Source organism: Taurulus bubalis (assembly GCF_910589615.1).
Source record: "Taurulus bubalis genome assembly, chromosome: 3".
In the NCBI taxonomy this organism is placed as follows: Eukaryota; Metazoa; Chordata; class Actinopteri; order Perciformes; family Cottidae; genus Taurulus; species Taurulus bubalis.
Window position 1 is genome coordinate 39,599,748 of NC_136591.1, and position 19,748 is coordinate 39,619,495.

General features: G+C 42.5%; 1 protein-coding gene across 1 annotated transcript in view; it reads left to right on the forward strand.

Annotated features, from left to right (window-relative positions):
- Positions 1–7,625, forward strand: part of rasl11a (RAS-like, family 11, member A) — a gene marked incomplete at its 5' end in the record, with an annotated part of 8,761 nt that extends 1,136 nt beyond the window's left edge. The window contains 7 exons of the mRNA XM_079214746.1: positions 632–688; positions 794–876; positions 3,760–3,800; positions 3,919–4,048; positions 4,206–4,281; positions 6,350–6,426; positions 7,447–7,625. Coding sequence (XP_079070872.1) covers positions 632–688; positions 794–876; positions 3,760–3,800; positions 3,919–4,048; positions 4,206–4,281; positions 6,350–6,426; positions 7,447–7,593 — 611 coding nt within the window. The 3' untranslated portion in view covers positions 7,594–7,625. The remainder of the gene's footprint in view (positions 1–631; positions 689–793; positions 877–3,759; positions 3,801–3,918; positions 4,049–4,205; positions 4,282–6,349; positions 6,427–7,446) is intronic.
- Positions 7,626–19,748: the final 12,123 nt, after the last annotated feature.

Genomic DNA, 19,748 nt, shown 5'->3' on the forward strand with positions numbered 1-19,748 from the left:
CATTACAAACCAGAGGTGTAAAGTCAGAAAGACGTGGAAGGGAGAGAAGGTTTTACCGAAAGAAGGTGCCAAGTTGCATTATGGGAAATGTAGGATTCTGCGGTTTTTGAAGTTTGACTAAAAGTGAGGATATCTCAGCTTTTTCTGCCCCGATTGTGACGCTTCTTTCTTCTAAACTGCCTCCTGTGAGTGAATCTCCCATATTCACAAGATCGCAAAATGAAATGTGTAAAATCGTTGGGAAACAAATGAGGAAACAAAAACGTCTCCCGAAAGATGAAACTGGCTTCACAAAAAGTCGGGAAGATTCAGAAAAACAAGAGATTTGTGACACAATCATCCACCAATGCAAACATGACGCACAGAGGATTGCGACATCATATTCCGGGGTATTGGTGAATCATTTCCTCTCCTCAGACTTTGGGCTCGTTTGTTTGGCTCATCAAGTTTAAAAAAAAAAAAAGAGAAAGTTGCTGCAACAGTTTAAGTCAGCAGGTTGCAGCATAAATATATATCTTACTTATTCCAAATACAAGAACTTTGAGAATCTAGATATTTGCTTTTACTTCAAATATTTAGAACATTTTCCATAAACTATCTTGAGTTTGTAGTTTTCTTTTCTCCTTTTCAGCTCTAATTGTCAGGTTTCTGACCAAGAGGTTCATCGGGGACTACGAGGCGAACACAGGTGAGTTTCTGAAATAAACACGAGGCACGTGAATGCATTTCCCCATTGATCCTCTCATCCATTCATCCATTCATCCATTCATCTCATCCCTTTCATTCTCCCCAGGAGCGCTCTACTCCAGAAAGGTCACACTGGATGGGGAGGAAGTGTCGCTTCAGATCCAGGACACTCCCTGTGTCGCTCTCCAGGTAAACCAATGGAGGGAGGGAGAGAGAGAGAGAGAGAGAGAGAGAGAGATAGAGAGAGGGACGCTGTGGTGCAGTGAAGGACACTCGACTTGACGGCTACTACGCTCGTTATTGTACGTCCGATATAATATAATCGCGAGTAAAAAGCTGCAAACTTTCTCAACACATCTGTGAACATGTAGAGGAAAGTGAAACCTAAATCAGTCGGCCATTTTGTTCGCAAAAGAACGATCAGCCAAAAGCTTTTGTGTTACAATTATTCCGTCATGTAGAAGAAGTGTTGATCAGCTCCTCGTTGTGCTAGCATCCTAAATATACCTGCAGGCCACCGTAGTTCTTTTTGTCCGTCAAGATGCACAAGTTAAGTGTATCTGTGTGTTTTTTCTTCTTCTAGGCTTCACAGCTAAATGTATTTGAGATGTTCAGCCGTATCTGGTTTTGAATCAGAGCATTTTGTTTCCCACATGGTGACCAGATGCCACAGTTTGTTTGGTATTGTCTGATTCAAACCGGGTGACTCGAGTCCCGGCAAATACCTGCAAAACACGAAAAATCACCCTGGTGGTCAGGAGAGAGAATGCAGCTTTAACACATGAAGTATAGACTTCTATACAACCAGAGGAGTCGCCCCCTGGTGGTCAGGAGAGAGAATGCAGCTTTAACACATGAAGCATATACTTCTATACAACCAGAGGAGTCGCCCCCTGGTGGTTAGGAGAGAGAATGCAGCTTTAACACATGAAGCATATACTTCTATACAACCAGAGGAGTCACCCCCTAGTCGTCAGGAGAGAGAATGCAGCTTTAACACATGAAGCATATACTTCTATACAACCAGAGGAGTCACCCCCTGGTGGTTAGGAGAGAGAATGCAGCTTTAACACATGAAGCATATACTTCTATACAACCAGAGGAGTCACCCCCTGGTCGTCAGGAGAGAGAATGCAGCTTTAACACATGAAGCATATACTTCTATACAACCAGAGGAGTCACCTCCTGGTGGTTAGGAGAGAGAATGCAGCTTTAACACATGAAGCATATACTTCTATACAACCAGAGGAGTCACCCCCTGGTCGTCAGGAGAGAGAATGCAGCTTTAACACATGAAGCATATACTTCTATACAACCAGAGGAGTCACCCCCTGGTCGTCAGGAGAGAGAATGCAGCTTTAACACATGACACTTCGACGTGTGTGTTAAAGCTAGAAACGTTCAAAAAGTCGAGGTCTTTGTTGGACGTTGTTGCTTTAAGCTTTATGTAAAAGTTGAACTCATCAAAGATCTTTTTTAAATCTTGAAAGCAGCTTCAGGAATGTATTTGCTGTGGAGGAAGTGACCTCAGGGCCGTCTCCTCGGGTATAATGAGCACAACGTGCCACTCGGCTCACCCTGCTGCACACCGGCAGTCTGTTTACAAAAAAGAGGAGCTGCTCATTTCCTCCCCCGTCTGGGGGGAGATAAGGGAGATAGACAGAAATAATTGGTGTTTGAGGTCGAGAAGATACTGAGCTCCTGGAAGATCGTTAGAAGCCGCCGTTTAGGATTTGTTTTTTTAATCCTAAATGGAAGCAATCAAACTCATCTTCACCTCCTTGATTGTGGGAAAAAATATGTTTTTCAAGGATCGGCCCAACCTGAAGTCTAATTGTTCCCCAACTGACGACTGGGTGGTCTGGTGGGTCGGGGGTCATACATTCCAACAGCTGGTGTGTGTCCATAAACATTTGCCTTGGCAATGTGCCTTTTTTAGTAAAATCACCACCTGCTAATTCACTTTACTCGTGAAGAATGCAGCAATCGTCGCACCAGTAAAGCCGGTTATTCTAAAACCAGTTTGTCCAGATGATAGCTGGAATACCAGTCCCTCACTGGTGCTATGCATCAAAGGAGCAAGGAAGTGTTTTAAAATAGGATTCAAAGCATTTCACCCGCGTAATGAGGACTGAACATGTTACTGAGTAGAGTGACAGAAACTTTAAATGTCACTTAAAGTTATAAATCAAAGGAAAACATGATTTTTTTTTGGTTTAAACTTCTCAAATTGGAGCATTTGCTTATTTTTTCCATTTTATATCATTGCATATTGAACATATTTTGGGGTTTTTGGACTAAGAAAACAATCTAAAATATACTTATATGATTAAAAGTACTCATTATGTAATGGCTCTTTTGAAAGTGTTGCATTATTATAGAATATTATTCTTTTTTATCACGAATGAATACATGTACGAGCATTTTTACATTGTAGTTCGTCAATGTGGAGCTAATTTGAGATACTTTACCGGGTAGATTAGTAGTATTTTAATGCATAACATCATGTGTTTTCATATGTAAAAAGTAAGCACAATAATTCCAGTTTATTGGTCGTGGAAAAGTAGAACAAAATGGAAAAACACGGCTAAAGTACCGTAAAAGTCGGGTTACAAGCCGCTCCTACCTCCGGTCAGTGTCCCCGCTGTAGCATGCTAGGAGCAGCGCTGCTGCTAGCTAGCGCTGCTGCTGCTACTGCCCGCGTCCCACCTGCCCAAGTCGGGTGTCGAGCCTGGTCCCGCTACCTTCGGTGGTTTTCAAGGAGCTAGCGGAAGTTAGCAGAGAGCTAGCGGAAGTTAGCGGAGAGCTAGCGGAAGTTAGCGGATAGCTAGCGGAAGTTAGCGGGGAAGTATCGGAGCGCTAGCAGGAGCCCCAGCTGGCTACAGCGGGGAGCTAACGGGGACACTGACTGAAGGTAGTAGCGTCTCGTAGCCCGGCTTTTACGGTAAAGCACAAGTATGTTGATTTAGTTTACGTTTTATCGCCAAAAAGTGAATGAACATGTAGAAAATGTTTTTCATACATTTACATCCCATAATATGTGTCTTGTCTGACCCTTTATTTGGTTTCCAGGACGACGCTGACGGCCTGTACTGCCAGGAGCAGATCAACAGGTCGGATCACTTTAAATATGAATTACACAATAAAAAAGCAACACATTGTGATAACATGTTGGATCACATGTTGGATCACATGTTGGATAACATGTTGGATCACATGTTACCCTCCCAGGTCCATCTACTGGGCGGACGGCTACGTACTGGTGTTCTCCATCACGGACCACAACAGCTACCGCACCATCCAGCCGCTGTACCAGCACGTCCGCCGCATACACCCCTCTGGGAACATCCCCGTCATACTGGTTAGTGAGCACAATGTGTAGAATATTGATCTATGTATATATAAATATAAATATATGCATATAAATGAGCTCTGTTAAGTCTCTCCATGTCTGGAGTCGGTACCCTCCGACCTTAATCCCCTCAGGAGCTCATCCTGTAATCTGTAATCTGCTGCAGGTCGGAAACAAGAGCGACCTGCTGAGAGCCAGACAGGTGCCGGCCGACGAAGGAGAGACGCTAGCGGCTTCTCTGGGTGGGGCGTCGTCTTCCTCATCACCCCTCCTCTTCCTCTTCCTCTTCCCTTCCTCTTCCACATTAATGTTGCTCCTCTTCCTCTTGCCTTCCTCTTCCACATTAATGTTGCTCCTCTTCCTCTTGCCTTCCTCTTCCTTTTCCACGTTGTTGTTGCTCTTCTTCCTCTTCCACTTCCTTTCCACATTAATGTTGCTCCTCTTCCTCTTGCCTTCCTCTTCCACTTCCTTTTCCACATTAATGTTGCTCCTCTTCCTCTCACTTCCTCTTCCACTTCCTTTTCCACATTATTGTTGCTCCTCTTCCCTTCTTCTTCTTCCTCTCACTTCCTTTTCCACGTTGTTGTTGCTCTTCTTCCTCTTCCACTTCCTTTCCACATTAATGTTGCTCCTCTTCCTCTTGCCTTCCTCTTCCACTTTCTTTTCCACATTAATGTTGCTCCTCTTCCTCTCACTTCCTCTTCCACTTCCTTTTCCACATTATTGTTGCTCCTCTTCCCTTCTTCTTCTTCCTCTCACTTCCTTTTACACATTGTTGTTGGTCTTCTTCTTCTTTCCTTCCAGTTCTTTCTTCCACTTCATTTTCCACATTAATATTGCTCCTCTTCCCTTTCTCTTCCACTTCATTTTTGCTCTTCTTCCCTTCCTTTTCCACATTAATGTTGCTCTTCTTCCTCTCACTTCCTCTTCCCTTCCACTTCCTCTTCCACTTTCTTTTCCACATTAATGTTGCTCCTCTTCCTCTCACTTCCTCTTCTACTTCCTTTTCCACATTATTGTTGCTCCTCTTCCCTTCTTCTTCTTCCTCTCACTTCCTTTTGCACATTGTTGTTGGTCTTCTTCTTCTTTCCTTCCAGTTCTTTCTTCCACTTCCTTTTTCACATTAATATTGCTCCTCTTCCCTTTCTCTTCCACTTCATTTTTGCTCTTCTTCCCTTCCTTTTCCACATTAATGTTGCTCTTCTTCCTCTCACTTCCTCTTCCCTTCCACTTCCTCTTCCACTTCCTTTTCCACATTAATGTTGCTCCTCTTCCTCTTGCCTTCCTCTTCCACTTCCTTTTCCATATTAATGTTGCTCCTCTTCCCTTCTTCTTCTTCCTCTCACTTCCTTTTGCACATTGTTGTTGGTCTTCTTCTTTCCTTCCAGTTCTTTCTTCCACTTCCTTTTCCACATTAATATTGCTCCTCTTCCCTTTCTCTTCCACTTCATTTTCGCTCCTCTTCCCTTCCTTTTCCACATTAATGTTGCTGCTCTTCCTCTTCCCTTCCCTTCCCTTCTTCTTCTTCTTCTTCTTCTTCTTCTTCTTCTTCTTCTTCTTCTTCTTCTTCTTCTTCTTCTTCTTCTTCTTCTTCTTCTTCTTCTTCATTTTGCACATTGTTGTTGCTCTTCTTCTCCCTTTTTCACTTCCTTTTCCACGCTGTTGGTCTTCTTTTTCCGCTTTCACTTCCTTTTACACGTTGTTGTTCCTCCTCTTAGTTCCTCTTCCACTTCCACGTTGTTGTTGCTCTTCTTCTTCCTCTCACTTCCTTTTCCACATTAATGTTTCTCCTCTTCCTCTTCCTCTTCTTCCACTACTGCATACGCCGCTGTCAGAGATAAGTAGGAGGCTGTTATTAGACCTCATGAGTTTAGTTCTAATTCAACGTTTAAAAAATGTCTCCAGAGTGAAATGATTGTACTTAAATGACACGTTCAGGCGTAATAAGAAACATCTGGAAACATTTTCCATCACGAGGCCAGGGACTCTGCCTTTCCCACTTTTTATTCTCCTTCTTTTGCATCCTCCTCTAGGTTGTATTGTATATTTTGTCTTCCCTTCATTCTCCTCCATGACATTTAAAAGAAGATGTTTGCTTCTTGTGCAGAAACCTGATCAGGAAACTGTAAAAAAAATGCAGTTAAAAACACGTTAAAACTGACTTTTCCCACAGTAGAAACTGGCCGATTATAACACACACACACACACACACACACGCACTCACACACACACGTTGAGTATATCCTGCCTGCTGCCTAATGACCCAGGAATGCAGCGTTATCTGAGAGATAAACGCGTCTCTGCCCACAGGAGGCGTTTACTTCGAGGCCTCGGCCAGAGAGAACCACGAGGGAGTCCACGCCAGCTTCCTGCATCTCTGTCAGGAGGTGAGACCTTTCTGTTGCATTGTGGGCAAGATTTCAACAAACTTTAATTACGGGATTTTTTTTCTCTTCCTGTGGGAATTAGAGGCTATTTCCCAGCTGGTGCCCAGAGAAACGAATATATGTATTTTTGGTCAGAAAGAGCTTCGCCAGCCCATATTGGTCCGATCTGTATATTTGTTTAACTGCTGGAGCGATGTGAGGGTTTTTCCCACCGGCTCTTTGTGTTGTTGTGAGTTTTCCTTTCCCAAACCTTCGTTTCGCTTCACGTAATCTGGTGCTTTAAAAGCTGCGATAATCAATATGATCCATATTAACGATTGTGCAGCTCCCCGTAGTTCTTTAGCATCTTTCAGCTCATCGTTTGGGTTTTTCTGGATCTGTTTTTTAACAGATTTAAGCAGCAACAACAACAACAAACAGGTTAGATGAGCCTACTGATCCCTACATTGTGAGCATCAAACAGAAAACAGACAAAGCTGGTGAACTAAATGGAGCAATGAGCCACTAAAGAGAGTCGGAGGAGACCAAAAACAGAGCAAAAAGGAGTTTAAAGTTGGATTTATGTTTATCTGATGTCCAAAAAATACTCTTAATTAATGAAAATGTTAGTTGTTGTTGTGTTTGCACAAGTTTAATCTAAAATATCTTTCAATGCAGCTTTAAAATGTACTTTTTTATGTATTTATTTGTATCGTTCCTTCAAGAATATATCTTTTATTAGTTGGAACAAAACAATATATAAATGATGTGATTCCTATTCAGAATAATAAAGCAGTAATGTGAAATCCACAATAATATAAACACCAGGTGGAATAGTATCATTATTATTATCATACAATTTTAAGATTTAACTCAATTGTTTGGCTCCAGACGCTAAATTGGTGGAGCATTTTTATTCTTAATAAAAAAGGTTTCCTCTCAAGTTAAGCAGCTTCAAAGAGAGAGACGCCTCAAAGGTGCGGAGCTTCCTACTGGTTTCATCCCAGTGGGTGACTCTGGTGACTGGTCTCTGGGTTGCAGGTGATCCGGGCGCTGGGCGGCGGCAACGGGGAGAAGCGGAGAGGAGGCCTCCACCTGGCCCGGCCCAAATCCCCCAACATGCAGGAGCTGAAGCGGAGGTTCAGACAGGTGCTCTCCTCCAAAGGCAAGTCGTCCACGACCCTCTGATGGGAGGATGAAGAAAAGAAGGAAAGAAACGATATCCAAGACTTTTTAAAGTTCCAGAACTCAAGCCGTTAACGGAATGAAAGGTTTCTGTAGCGATCGATCGAAGCGTTTTAAAAGTGGGAATGAAGACGGATGAAGAGCGAATGGAGCTTCCTGCAAACCGAGCTGCTTCTTCTTCTTCTTCTTCTTCTGTGGTTTTTGGGGACGGAGCTCGTGGTCACGGACTGCGAGGCAAAGAAAATTGGCGCCGGTGTTTTTACCAAAAATGCGTCAGGATGAAAAGTGAATTTAATGCCAAAGACGAGACAGTTAAATGTGTGACATTGTATCTTTTAACACCGGTTCATTTATTCTGCAACAAAATAACTAACTAAACAAACTTTTATTTGGCTCAAGGGGTTAATAATCCATGTGGGAACAGCGCCAGAGTTCAGATAAATGCAATGCACGCCTCCGTCCTCTCTGTTGCAGACTTAATTAATAAAGAAGTCTGGACCAAAACAGGAAATGACCCCAAAACACAAGCGTTCACCTTTACACCGACACAAACGCTGACGTTTGACAGCCGGAAGGGAGGCGGAGCCAAGCGAGGACAAACGTCTGATGGGTATGGAAGTCGATGGCCGCCAATAATAAATAACAACCATTTAAAAGAAGTTGGAATTGTATTTTGCTTTTGTGCACAATGTATGACAAAATAAAAATGTAGAATATAAAGTCCAATTAAAATTGTTACATTTGAAAGTCAAAATAATAATGCATGTGGAATTTCTGTTTAATCTTGTAAAACTGCTTATTTCAAATTTACAAATTTTAGATAATTTTTTATGAAAATTATGTGTTTTTTATAATATCCGGATTCCTTATATCTTCAGAACTTGCTTGCATTTTTACGTTTTTTATTTTTTAAGTAGAGCCACAATCTAATATACAGAAAAAGAAAGACTGAAACGTTATAGGTAGCATCAAAAGACATTTAATTTGCCAAAATGTAAAAAAATAACAGATTTGTCTGATTTACTGTAAATCAGGACATTTTTTATTTGGCCTGCATTTTATTTTCCAAACATTAAAATTGAAAATTGGATGTTATTTTAGAGTATAATTTACTTTTTGTGACACAACATGCACACACAAAAAACAGGAAAATTATGAACAATTTCCATAATGGCAGCTATAGACTTCCATACGGTCATTTCTGTGTTTTAACTCCATTAATGTTTCGCTATACAGGACCGGTGGATAGATTTCCTTTATGAGCCCCATGATCGCCTGTAATCGTGACGTAAACTTTTCCACCATCGCTGAGCCCGAAGAACACAAACTCAAGGTGTGAAAGCCCTTTAACAGCTGGCCGCTGCAGTATTTCATTTCTATTGTTTGTTTAATTGTGTTTTAAATGGAAGGTGACTTAATGTTGCTCCAGAGGCCTTTTCTTTCCAGCTAGAAGGAATTTCTGGACGGCGTACAGCTTCTCGGTATCAAGAGATATCGAATTTGAACCGTTTGCAGGGGGGGGAAAAACAGCCGAGTAAGAACAGAATTTACTGCAAAATCCTTAAACATGTGGATGAAGTTGATAAAATAAAGTCTGTGCTATCTGTGAAGACTTGAAAAGTATGTAAAAAGACGTGTGTTTGTGTTTTCCTGCCGTTCTCATGACCTCTCACAGGATTCCCAGTAAAGACAAAATTCCTCAGCATCTGGACTTTCTTTCCCGGTCACTGAGCTGCCACTCGAAACCCTTTTAACACACACACACCAAAAAATTGTCTGCTGACCCCTGAGCGGTGACCTTTCTGACCCCTTTGCCCTTTTTTAAAAAGCAGCAGGGCTCCATGAGGGATTAAGGCCGCCGACTCGCTCGCTGTTTGTTTTGAGACCAACAAAAAAAAACAAAGTGATGTTTTGATGCATCGAGTCGAGAAATAATGCGTGTGAAAAATTTAGATTTCCAGCTACTAAAATCCAATCACCCCCTAGAGGGAAAGACTGAGCGATTGTCATATGAAACTGTAAGTCATAGCTTGTTTTATGAGAAGAAGAAAAAAGCCCAATTTGGATGTATTGAACACCATAAGTAATATACAAGTGAAATATATGGTTTGGTACATGAGAAAATTCAAATGTCACAGATGTGCGCAAATGGGCCCCAATGCAAATGTTGGAGACCTCGCCTGAATGTTCTCTGTTCTAAACCCTCTCTAACTTTGTTCTGCTTCACTTTATCAAGTAAAGCAGAGAGAATGTTCACATATTGAGCTATGATTTGGGTTAGAGAATGTTCACATATTGTGCTATGATTTGGGTTAGAGAATGTTCACATATTGTGCTATGATTTGGGTTAGAGAATGTTCACATATTGTGCTATGATTTGGGTTAGAGAATGTTCACATATTGAATGTTCACATATTGAATGTTCACATACTGTGCTATGATTTGGGTTAGATAATGTTCACATATTGAATGTTCACATATTGAATGTTCACATATTGTGTTATGGTTTGGGTTAGAGTTGGACCTTACAGCTGCATCATTTCAGAGAAATAATCATCCTGAAAGTGATTTCTTTCTAGGCGGACCTGAAACATTTTCATTTTTTTCTGTGTGTCATCTTCATTTACTCTTAACCAGTAACATATAGACTGATATTTACACATCTGAACTAAATCTCACATGTGTACCTTTTATTATAACACCAACATTATTCAAACAGCCCTAGTGGTTGCAGAGATACACCCTTTTTAGTTTGGGTATGACATTTTTGAGGAAAGGGTCTAAAAATAGGATGGTTTTTAAAATGGTTAAGTCCAATTTTCTTCCGGTGTTTTCCCCAACTTTCCTTCCCACATGAACGCACCATGTCGCTCTTAAAGAGCTCCTTCCTGTGCGCCTCAGGACCGAGTGTTCCTGCATTCTCCAATGAATAAAAATGCCAATTTCCTCCCAATTTTTTTTAATCTTTAGAAAGCCAGCAATCTGTTCCGGCATTGACGTTAAATGTTGGTTCAACGTGATGGATGAAGAGTTAATGGGACATTTAGGAGGCCAGATTGGAGAAGAATGGAGCCTCCACTCAGCGTTCCCTTTTTCGGTAAGAGGGGAAAAGACTTCTGGGTTCGGTTTCAAAATAAATAACATCCTCGTTGTCTTTGAATATCCAGTTGTGCAGCTTAATCTAGCTCTGACGCTTATGTCGTAAAGTCTAGACACGAAACCTCGTAAACGGTTCACGAAGGCCCGAAACCTCCGATCATGAGACAGAAATACGTCCTTAAACCTTCATCGGGACAAATCTTTGGTAAACGGGAATGCTAGCATGAGGCTGGTCTCACGCAGCAGTCTAAACCTAATGATGGGCCGTAGCTCGTAGACATCTAATTATTAATGTGTTATCGACGTAAACATGGACGGGGAAGTATAAAAACCACAAAGACAAGTCACTGTGGGATGTTTCTGTCACGTGACTTGTGTAATGTAATTACTTGTTATTTGAACCCAAACAACGTTCCTTTCCTAAACCTAGCTAAATATTTTACGATGTTTTCCTAAAACTAACGAAGTATTTCACGATCTTTTCCGAAACCTACCGAAGTATTTCAACATCTTTTCCTAAAACAAAGTATTTCACGATTTTTTCTTGACCCTAACTAAGAATTTCACGATATTTTCCTAAACCAAACAAATTATTTCACGCTCTTTTCTAAAACTAACGAAGTATTTCACAAACTTTTCCTAAACTTAACAAAGTATTTCAACATCTTTTCTTAAATCTAACAAAGTATTTCAACATCTTTTCCTAAAACAAAGTATTTCACGATCTCTTCTTAAACCTAACGAAGTGTTTAACGATCTTCTCCTAAACCTAACGAAGTACTTCAACATCTTTTCCTAAAACAAAGTATTTCACGCACTAAGAATTTCACGATATTTTCCTAAACCTAACAAATTATTTCCCGATAAACTAAGTAGTTTTGGTTTCTAAACCAAACCAAATAGTTTCCTGTAAAGACTTTATTTCTTAAAGGTATAACACATCATATGAATCATTGCATGAGGAAACGTTGCACAGAGTTTACGTTGTTAGATATTTTCATTCACGCTTAGTGGTGTTCAATCTGTTTAGATTGTCTTCCTGAACAAAATGCTAAAATATCATAAACGTCCTGAGTTGAGCTACATAAATACTCGTTAGCTGATGATGTAACTGTGTTTACTCACAACAAGTTAACGACATCGAGTTAACGAGCAATTAACTAAATTCACAACGATCAAACTTCATAGTTTAAAAACTCCCAAAGCAAAGAGTTTCCCTTCAACAGCAACCAAACATGTGGCTCTGGTTCTGTGAGAGAACACTTCATCAACAACTCAGTGTGGAGGATGTAAACCAGCTGTGTGTGTGTGTGTGTGTGTGTGTGTGTGTGTGTGTGTGTGTGTGTGTGTGTGTGTGTGTGTGTGTGTGTGTGTGTCAGGCATTATTCTGTTATCTGTAAGAGGCGGCAGGAAGTTAAAGCCCCGTCTGGGATGAAGTCAAGACCCCAAAGCAAGAGAGAGAAAGGGGGGAGAGTGAGGGAGAGAGAGAAAATAGAGAGAGAGAGTGAGAGAGAGAAAGGGGAGAGTGTGAGAGAGAGAGAAAAGGGAGAGAGAGAGAGTGATAGAGAAAATAGAGAGAAAGGGAGAGGGAGTATGTGAGAGAGAGAGAAAATAGAGAGAGAAATGGAGAGAGAGAGTGATAGAGAAAATAGAGAGAAAGGGAGAGAGAGTATGTGAGAGAGAGAGAAAATAGAGAGAGAAATGGAGAGAGAGTGAGAGAGAAAGGGGAGAAAAGAAAGAGGGGGAAGGGGGAGACAGAAAAGGGAGAGAGAGACAGAAAGAAATAATGAGAGAGAAAATAAGATCTAGGAGTTCAGGAAGTAAAACATAAATCAGTATGAAATAAACACATCATAACGTCCTAAGAGGCTGACAGAGACAGAGAACCAGGAGGGAGACAGAACCACAGAACCACAGAACCACAGAACCACAGGACCACAGAACCACAGAACCACAGAACCACAGGACCACAGGAACACAGAACCACAGAACCACAGAACCACAGGAACACAGAACCACAGGAACACAGAACCACAGAACCACAGAACCACAGGATCACAGAACCACAGGAACACAGAACCACAGAACCACAGGAACACAGAACCAAAGGAACACAGAACCACAGGAACACAGAACCACAGAACCACAGGAACACAGAACCACAGGAACACAGAACCACAGAACCACAGGAACACAGAACCACAGGAACACAGAACCACAGAACCACAGAACCACAGGATCACAGAACCACAGGAACACAGAACCACAGAACCACAGAACCACAGGATCACAGAACCACAGAACCACAGGAACACAGAACCACAGAACCACAGAACCACAGGATCACAGAACCACAGAACCACAGGAACACAGAACCACAGAACCACAGGAACACAGAACCACAAAACCACAGAACCACAGGAACACAGAACCACAGAACCACAGAACCACAGGAACACAAGAACACAGAACCACAGAACCACAGAACCACAGGAACACAGAACCACAGGAACACAGAACCACAGAACCACAGGAACACAGAACCACAGGATCACAGAACCACAGGATCACATAACCACAGGAACACAGGACCACAGGAACACAGAACCACAGAACCACAGGAACACAGAACCACAGGATCACAGAACCACAGAACCACAGGAACACAGGACCACAGGAACACAGAACCACAGAACCACAGGAACACAGAACCACAGGATCACAGAACCACAGAACCACAGGAACACAGAACCACAGGATCACAGAACCACAGGAACACAGAACCACAGGATCACAGAACCACAGGAACACAGAACCACAGAACCACAGAACCACAGAACCACAGGAACACAGAACCACAGAACCACAGGAACACAGAACCACAGGATCACAGAACCACAGGAACACAGAACCACAGAACCACAGAACCACAGGAACACAGGACCACAGGATCACAGAACCACAGGATCACAGAACCACAGAACCACAGGAACACAGAACCACAGGAACACAGAACCACAGAACCACAGAACCACAGAACCACAGGATCACAGAACCACAGAACCACAGAACCACAGGAACACAGAACCACAGGAACACAGAACCACAGAACCACAGGAACACAGAACCACAGAACCACAGGACCACAGAACCACAGGACCACAGAACCACAGAACCACAGAACCACAGGAACACAGAACCACAGAACCACAGAACCACAGGAACACAGAACCACAGAACCACAGGAACACAGAACCACAGGATCACAGAACCACAGGAACACAGAACCACAGAACCACAGGAACACAGAACCACAGGAACACAGAACCACAGAACCACAGGAACACAGAACCACAGAACCACAGGAACACAGAACCACAGGATCACAGAACCACAGAACCACAGAACCACAGGAACACAGAACCACAGAACCACAGGACCACAGAACCACAGAACCACAGGAACACAGAACCACAGGACCACAGGAACACAGAACCACAGAACCACAGGACCACAGGAACACAGAACCACAGGAACACAGAACCACAGGACCACAGAACCACAGAACCACAGAACCACAGGACCACAGGAACACAGAACCACAGGAACACAGAACCACAGGACCACAGGAACACAGAACCACAGAACCACAGGACCACAGGAACACAGAACCACAGGAACACAGAACCACAGGATCACAGAACCACAGAACCACAGGAACACAGAACCACAAAACCACAGAACCACAGGAACACAGAACCACAGAACCACAGGAACACAAGAACACAGAACCACAGAACCACAGAACCACAGGAACACAGAACCACAGGAACACAGAACCACAGAACCACAGGAACACAGAACCACAGGATCACAGAACCACAGGATCACATAACCACAGGAACACAGGACCACAGGAACACAGAACCACAGAACCACAGGAACACAGAACCACAGGACCACAGAACCACAGGATCACAGGAACACAGAACCACAGGATCACAGAACCACAGAACCACAGGATCACAGAACCACAGGATCACAGGATCACAGAACCACAGGAACACAGGAACACAGAACCACAGGATCACAGGAACACAGAACCATAGAACCACAGGAACACAGAACCACAGAACCACAGGATCACAGACCACAGAACCACAGAACCACAGAACCACAGGAACACAGGAACACAGACCACAGAACCACAGAACCACAGAACCACAGGAACACAGAACCACAGGAACACAGAAACACAGAACCACAGGAACACAGAACCACAGGAACACAGAACCACAGAACCACAGGAACACAGAACCACAGGAACACAGAACCACAGCAACACAGGAACACAGACCACAGAACCACAGAACCACAGGAACACAGGAACACAGGAACACAGAACCACAGGAACACAGAACCACAGAACCACAGAACCACAGAACCACAGGAACACAGAACCACAGAACCACAGAACCACAGAACCACAGGATCACAGAACCACAGAACCACAGGAACACAGAACCACAGGAACACAGAACCACAGAACCACAGGAACACAGAACCACAGGAACACAGAACCACAGCAACACAGGAACACAGAACCACAGCAACACAGGAACACAGACCACAGAACCACAGAACCACAGGAACACAGACCACAGAACCACAGAACCACAGGAACACAGAACCACAGAACCACAGAACCACAGGAACACAGGAACACAGAACCACAGGAACACAGAACCACAGGAACACAGGAACACAGAACCACAGGAACACAGAACCACAGCAACACAGGAACACAGGAACACAGGACCACAGGACCACAGAACCACAGGAACACAGGAACACAGAACCAGGAGGAGACAGACGAGCTGCTGAGGAAGAGACAGATAAAGCCAGAAGGTTATCGGCTCCATGAGAAGACATAAAACAAACCGAGGAGCAGCTTTCAGCACGAGATGGAGCAACGCTGCCTTCTTTAAATATAATATATATAGTATATACTTTCATATCTTTTTATACTTTTGTAATTTTAAATTCCTTTTCATATTTATTTCTTGACTTTTGTTCTACTTTATTTTATTTTGTTCCTTTACTGTGTTTAGAGTTACTCCCACAGAAACAAGGCAAATTCCTAAAAAAATCTAACTTGCCAACAAACCCGATACTGATTATGATATTATGATTATGATCACAAACAGCAAAACAAACATCCCAGAAGTAACAGTTAACTAAACTTAACTTAACTTAACTGAACTAAACTGAACTAAACTTAACTAAACTGAACCTCGTGCACAACCACCTCTAAACGCGACGCTTACAAAGCACCTTGCAGGAAACTGAAGCACTGAATAAGACACTTTACATACCCATTAAGCAACCAACAGATATGAAGTGTGTGTGATTCTGCTGGTGTGTGAACTGGGAACACTTTCCACGGCATGTGCATCCACTTCCTGCGTCAAAGGTCATTCTGTGTGATACTTAAAGCTGCCACTAAGGGGAAACAGTGCTTCTATGTGGCACTATTTCAACTTATAACAGTTATTTCAAGCTACACATTTAATGTATTTTCATTTTTGGCAATCAGAGGCTTGAAATAATTCCAATTATGTTGCAATTAAATTGTCAAGAAACAACAAGAAAGTCACTTTTTTGGCGTCCCCACTTGTCAGGACATTGTCAACACTTTCCTACATTACGGGTACAACAATAATACATGTGACTGCTTGCTGATTTGACATCTGAACCAATGATTGTGGTTTGTTTGGGTTACTAATCTCAACGGAAGGGAAATTTAGGAGGTTTTGATTGCATCATCAGATTTAAAGAACCATCAGGAACCGATCAGACTTCTAGCACAGCTTAAAACAACTTTGTTTTTTTTTAGGAGTTAACACGTGAACAATATTTGAGGTTTGTTATTTCTATTTTGGGCGGCAGAGCTCCCAGTGGGAACCCCATTTAGCCGTGAGACTCACAGGTTTGATGTCCTGCTTCTAGTTTTTGGCTTCACTCAAACCAGATTCTGCACACAGATTTTGAAGTGGAAATTCTGCTCTTTATATCTTCATCAGCGGCTTATCCGTCAACCTTTGCTCTCTCCTCCCCTCGTCTTGGCTCACATTAAGTTTTTCAAGATGAGTTAATGATTTTATTAGATGCTGATTTACAGGGATCTTACGCTCATGGAAAACCTGGAAAAGTCATGGAGTTTTAAAATGGTTATTTCCAGGCCTGGAAAAGTCCTTGAAAAAAATAAATGTAAATGTGTTCATGACGTTCATTTACGCTGAGTTTGAAATAATGAATATGCTTTTAAAATATAAGCAGGCATACATACAGGCATCTATACAAATGTTTATTCTTTTAATCAAACTATTGTCTCATTCATTTGTGTCAAACACATGTTTACTGTATGCGTTGTATTCTCATTGTTAGTTTAAATACTACATTTACTCACTTTTTACTGTTTACACCCAGATTTCCCTAAATGTTTGGTCATGGAAATGTGGTTTAAAGTCATGGAAAAGTCATGAAATCCATTGGTCAAAATGTGTATGACCATAAAGTATGTGTTGCTGCAACTCACTGGATCACTTTCAAGATAAGCAACTATTTAATGCCACTTAGGGGGCTTTAAGAGGGCCATCCTATTTGAACCCGCTAACTATGCAGCTACAGCAGATGCTAACTAGCTTAGCACAAAGACTGGAAATGGGTGAAAACAGCTAGCCTGGCTGGCTCTTCTAGTAAAGATAAAATAAACGTGATAATGTGTGAGCTTCAGAGGGTCTGGAAGGCTAATTTTGTAGTTTTTCGCACAGAGCCAAGTAGCTACCGTAAAAGTCGGGTTACAAGCCGCTCCTACCTCCGGTCAGTGTCCACGCTGTAGCACTGCTGCTAGCTAGCGCTGATGCTAGCTGGCGCTGCTGCTGCTAGCGGCCGTTGCTGCTGCTACTGCCTGCGTCCCCACTGCCCAAGTCGGGTGTCGAGCCTGTTCCCGCTACCTTCGGTGGTTTTTGGGGAGCTAGCGAAAGATAGCGGAAGTTAGCAGCGAAGTAATGGAGCGCTAGCAGAAGCCCCAGCTAGCTACAGTGGGGAGCTAACGGGGACACTGACCGAAGGTAGTAGCGGCTCGTAACCCGACTTTTACGGTATATCTCCTGAGTTAAGTCCTGTGAGCTTTTCCCCAATAATCACCTGAATTTATAGACGCTGTCATATAAATATCATCTCCTGGATAACAAGTGTGTGTGTTTCATGATCATAAACATATATTTCGTCTGTAATGTGACGTTTTCTCTCTTCAACACACAACTCAAAGAGCTCTTCCAGACAACGCCGTCTCCTCTACGACGCCTCTGTGCTTTCTCTGAGCTCTACGGGGAGGAGAGAGAGATTAGAGGAAACATCTCAGGGATCCTCCGGTTGCCATAACGAATATAAACAGCAACCACAGCAACACTGGTGTGCGAGTCAGCGCTGATGGAGAGATTCAGCTGCAGACAGCAGGAGAAAAGTCACACTACAGGAACGAAAAACCTGTTAACTGTGACATTTAAAAAACTGTGTGTGTGGCTCTGGGAGGCGAGGTTCAGTTTTAAATACCTTTTTCGTTCTTATTTTGTTGCTTTTTTTTGCGCATTTCTGACTTTTCATCGTTGCTCCTTTGATGTGCGGTCAAATTACGGGCCCCATCAGATAAGGAAGGTTTGTAGACCGACCCGGGTAAAGGAAAAGAAAGGAAAGGAAAGCCACTGAATGGATGTTTCAACACAAGTCAATGTGGAATCGACTGCTATTAAATACACTATGTAGGTCCACTGTAACTGTAGGAAACTAAGTCGTGAACTGCGTCCTGGAGCTTGTTGCAAAAACTGGCCTTATAAATCAAGTGTTTGGCTCAAACTTGTATACTTATATATTTTAAATTTTTTGAGCGGTACAATATTGACAAAGTTACCGAGCCGTGTTTCCAAAAAAGTCCCCAAAACGTTCCTGTTAGCTGTGTTTTAGCTAACGCGGAAAACATCTGGTTATTTAGCTGCTAAATGCGGCACCACGTTTCATGTTTAATGTCATTTTTAAATCAGCATTAAACAGAAATGTGATTTAAAAAGTCACGAAAAACATCACGAATTCAATCATGTTAAAGATTTAATCATAAAAACAACAGAAAATTTAACGGAAATTTTGTCTTTGCTATATCTAATTAATTATCTGATTTAATTGATGAGAATTTAGGATAACATATAAGCATTATGCTTCTACCTATACTTTTTCAGTCTTTCTTTTTGTATATTAGATTGTGTCTTTACTTATTGTATTGTATGCGATGGTTGACTGAACAAAACATACATACAAACAAAATCACTAAAATAACTGACTTTTTGGTTGATTGAGGTATGAACCCATTGACAGTGTTATTTTAAGGGGCCAAGAGCCAAACAGGTTGAGAACCGTTACCATTGTAGAGACGTTAAACATCGACCACACGGCTGCTCATAAGTACATTATATAAGGTTCCTAATTCTCATTTTCTTTGATGTCAGTGGAGGTTTCTAGTAGTTTCTCCAGCAGAGTTCAACCACCGGCTAACGTACAGATCCAAACCGTCTCCTTATGTCCAGGCGTTGACAGACTCTGCGTTGACAGACTCTGCGTTGACAGACTCTTTGAATTGATCACAAGCTCTTTCTTTTTCTGAACGGCGCACGTCTTTATGAAACGGCCACTTAGCGGTCGCTGACGGAGGGGCGCCTCATTCTCAAGACTGGCCGGCACCGCGGAGGTGGAGGGGATGCAGGGGGGTCTTTCGGGGGTCTTAAGGGAGGATTTTCAGGTCAAGATCAACGACTGCCCATAAGAACTGGACGTCACCTGTTGGTTAGTGGACTGACGCTTTGGCCGGCGCCATCTTGTTTTTGTTTTTTTGCAGCAAATGAGTATATTTGGACTGAACAACGTAGAGACACTCTGGTGTCGACCTGTCAATCACCTTGTAGCCCCGCCCCTAAAGCGCCCCCTGCTTTATGGTCTGTTTGACTCTA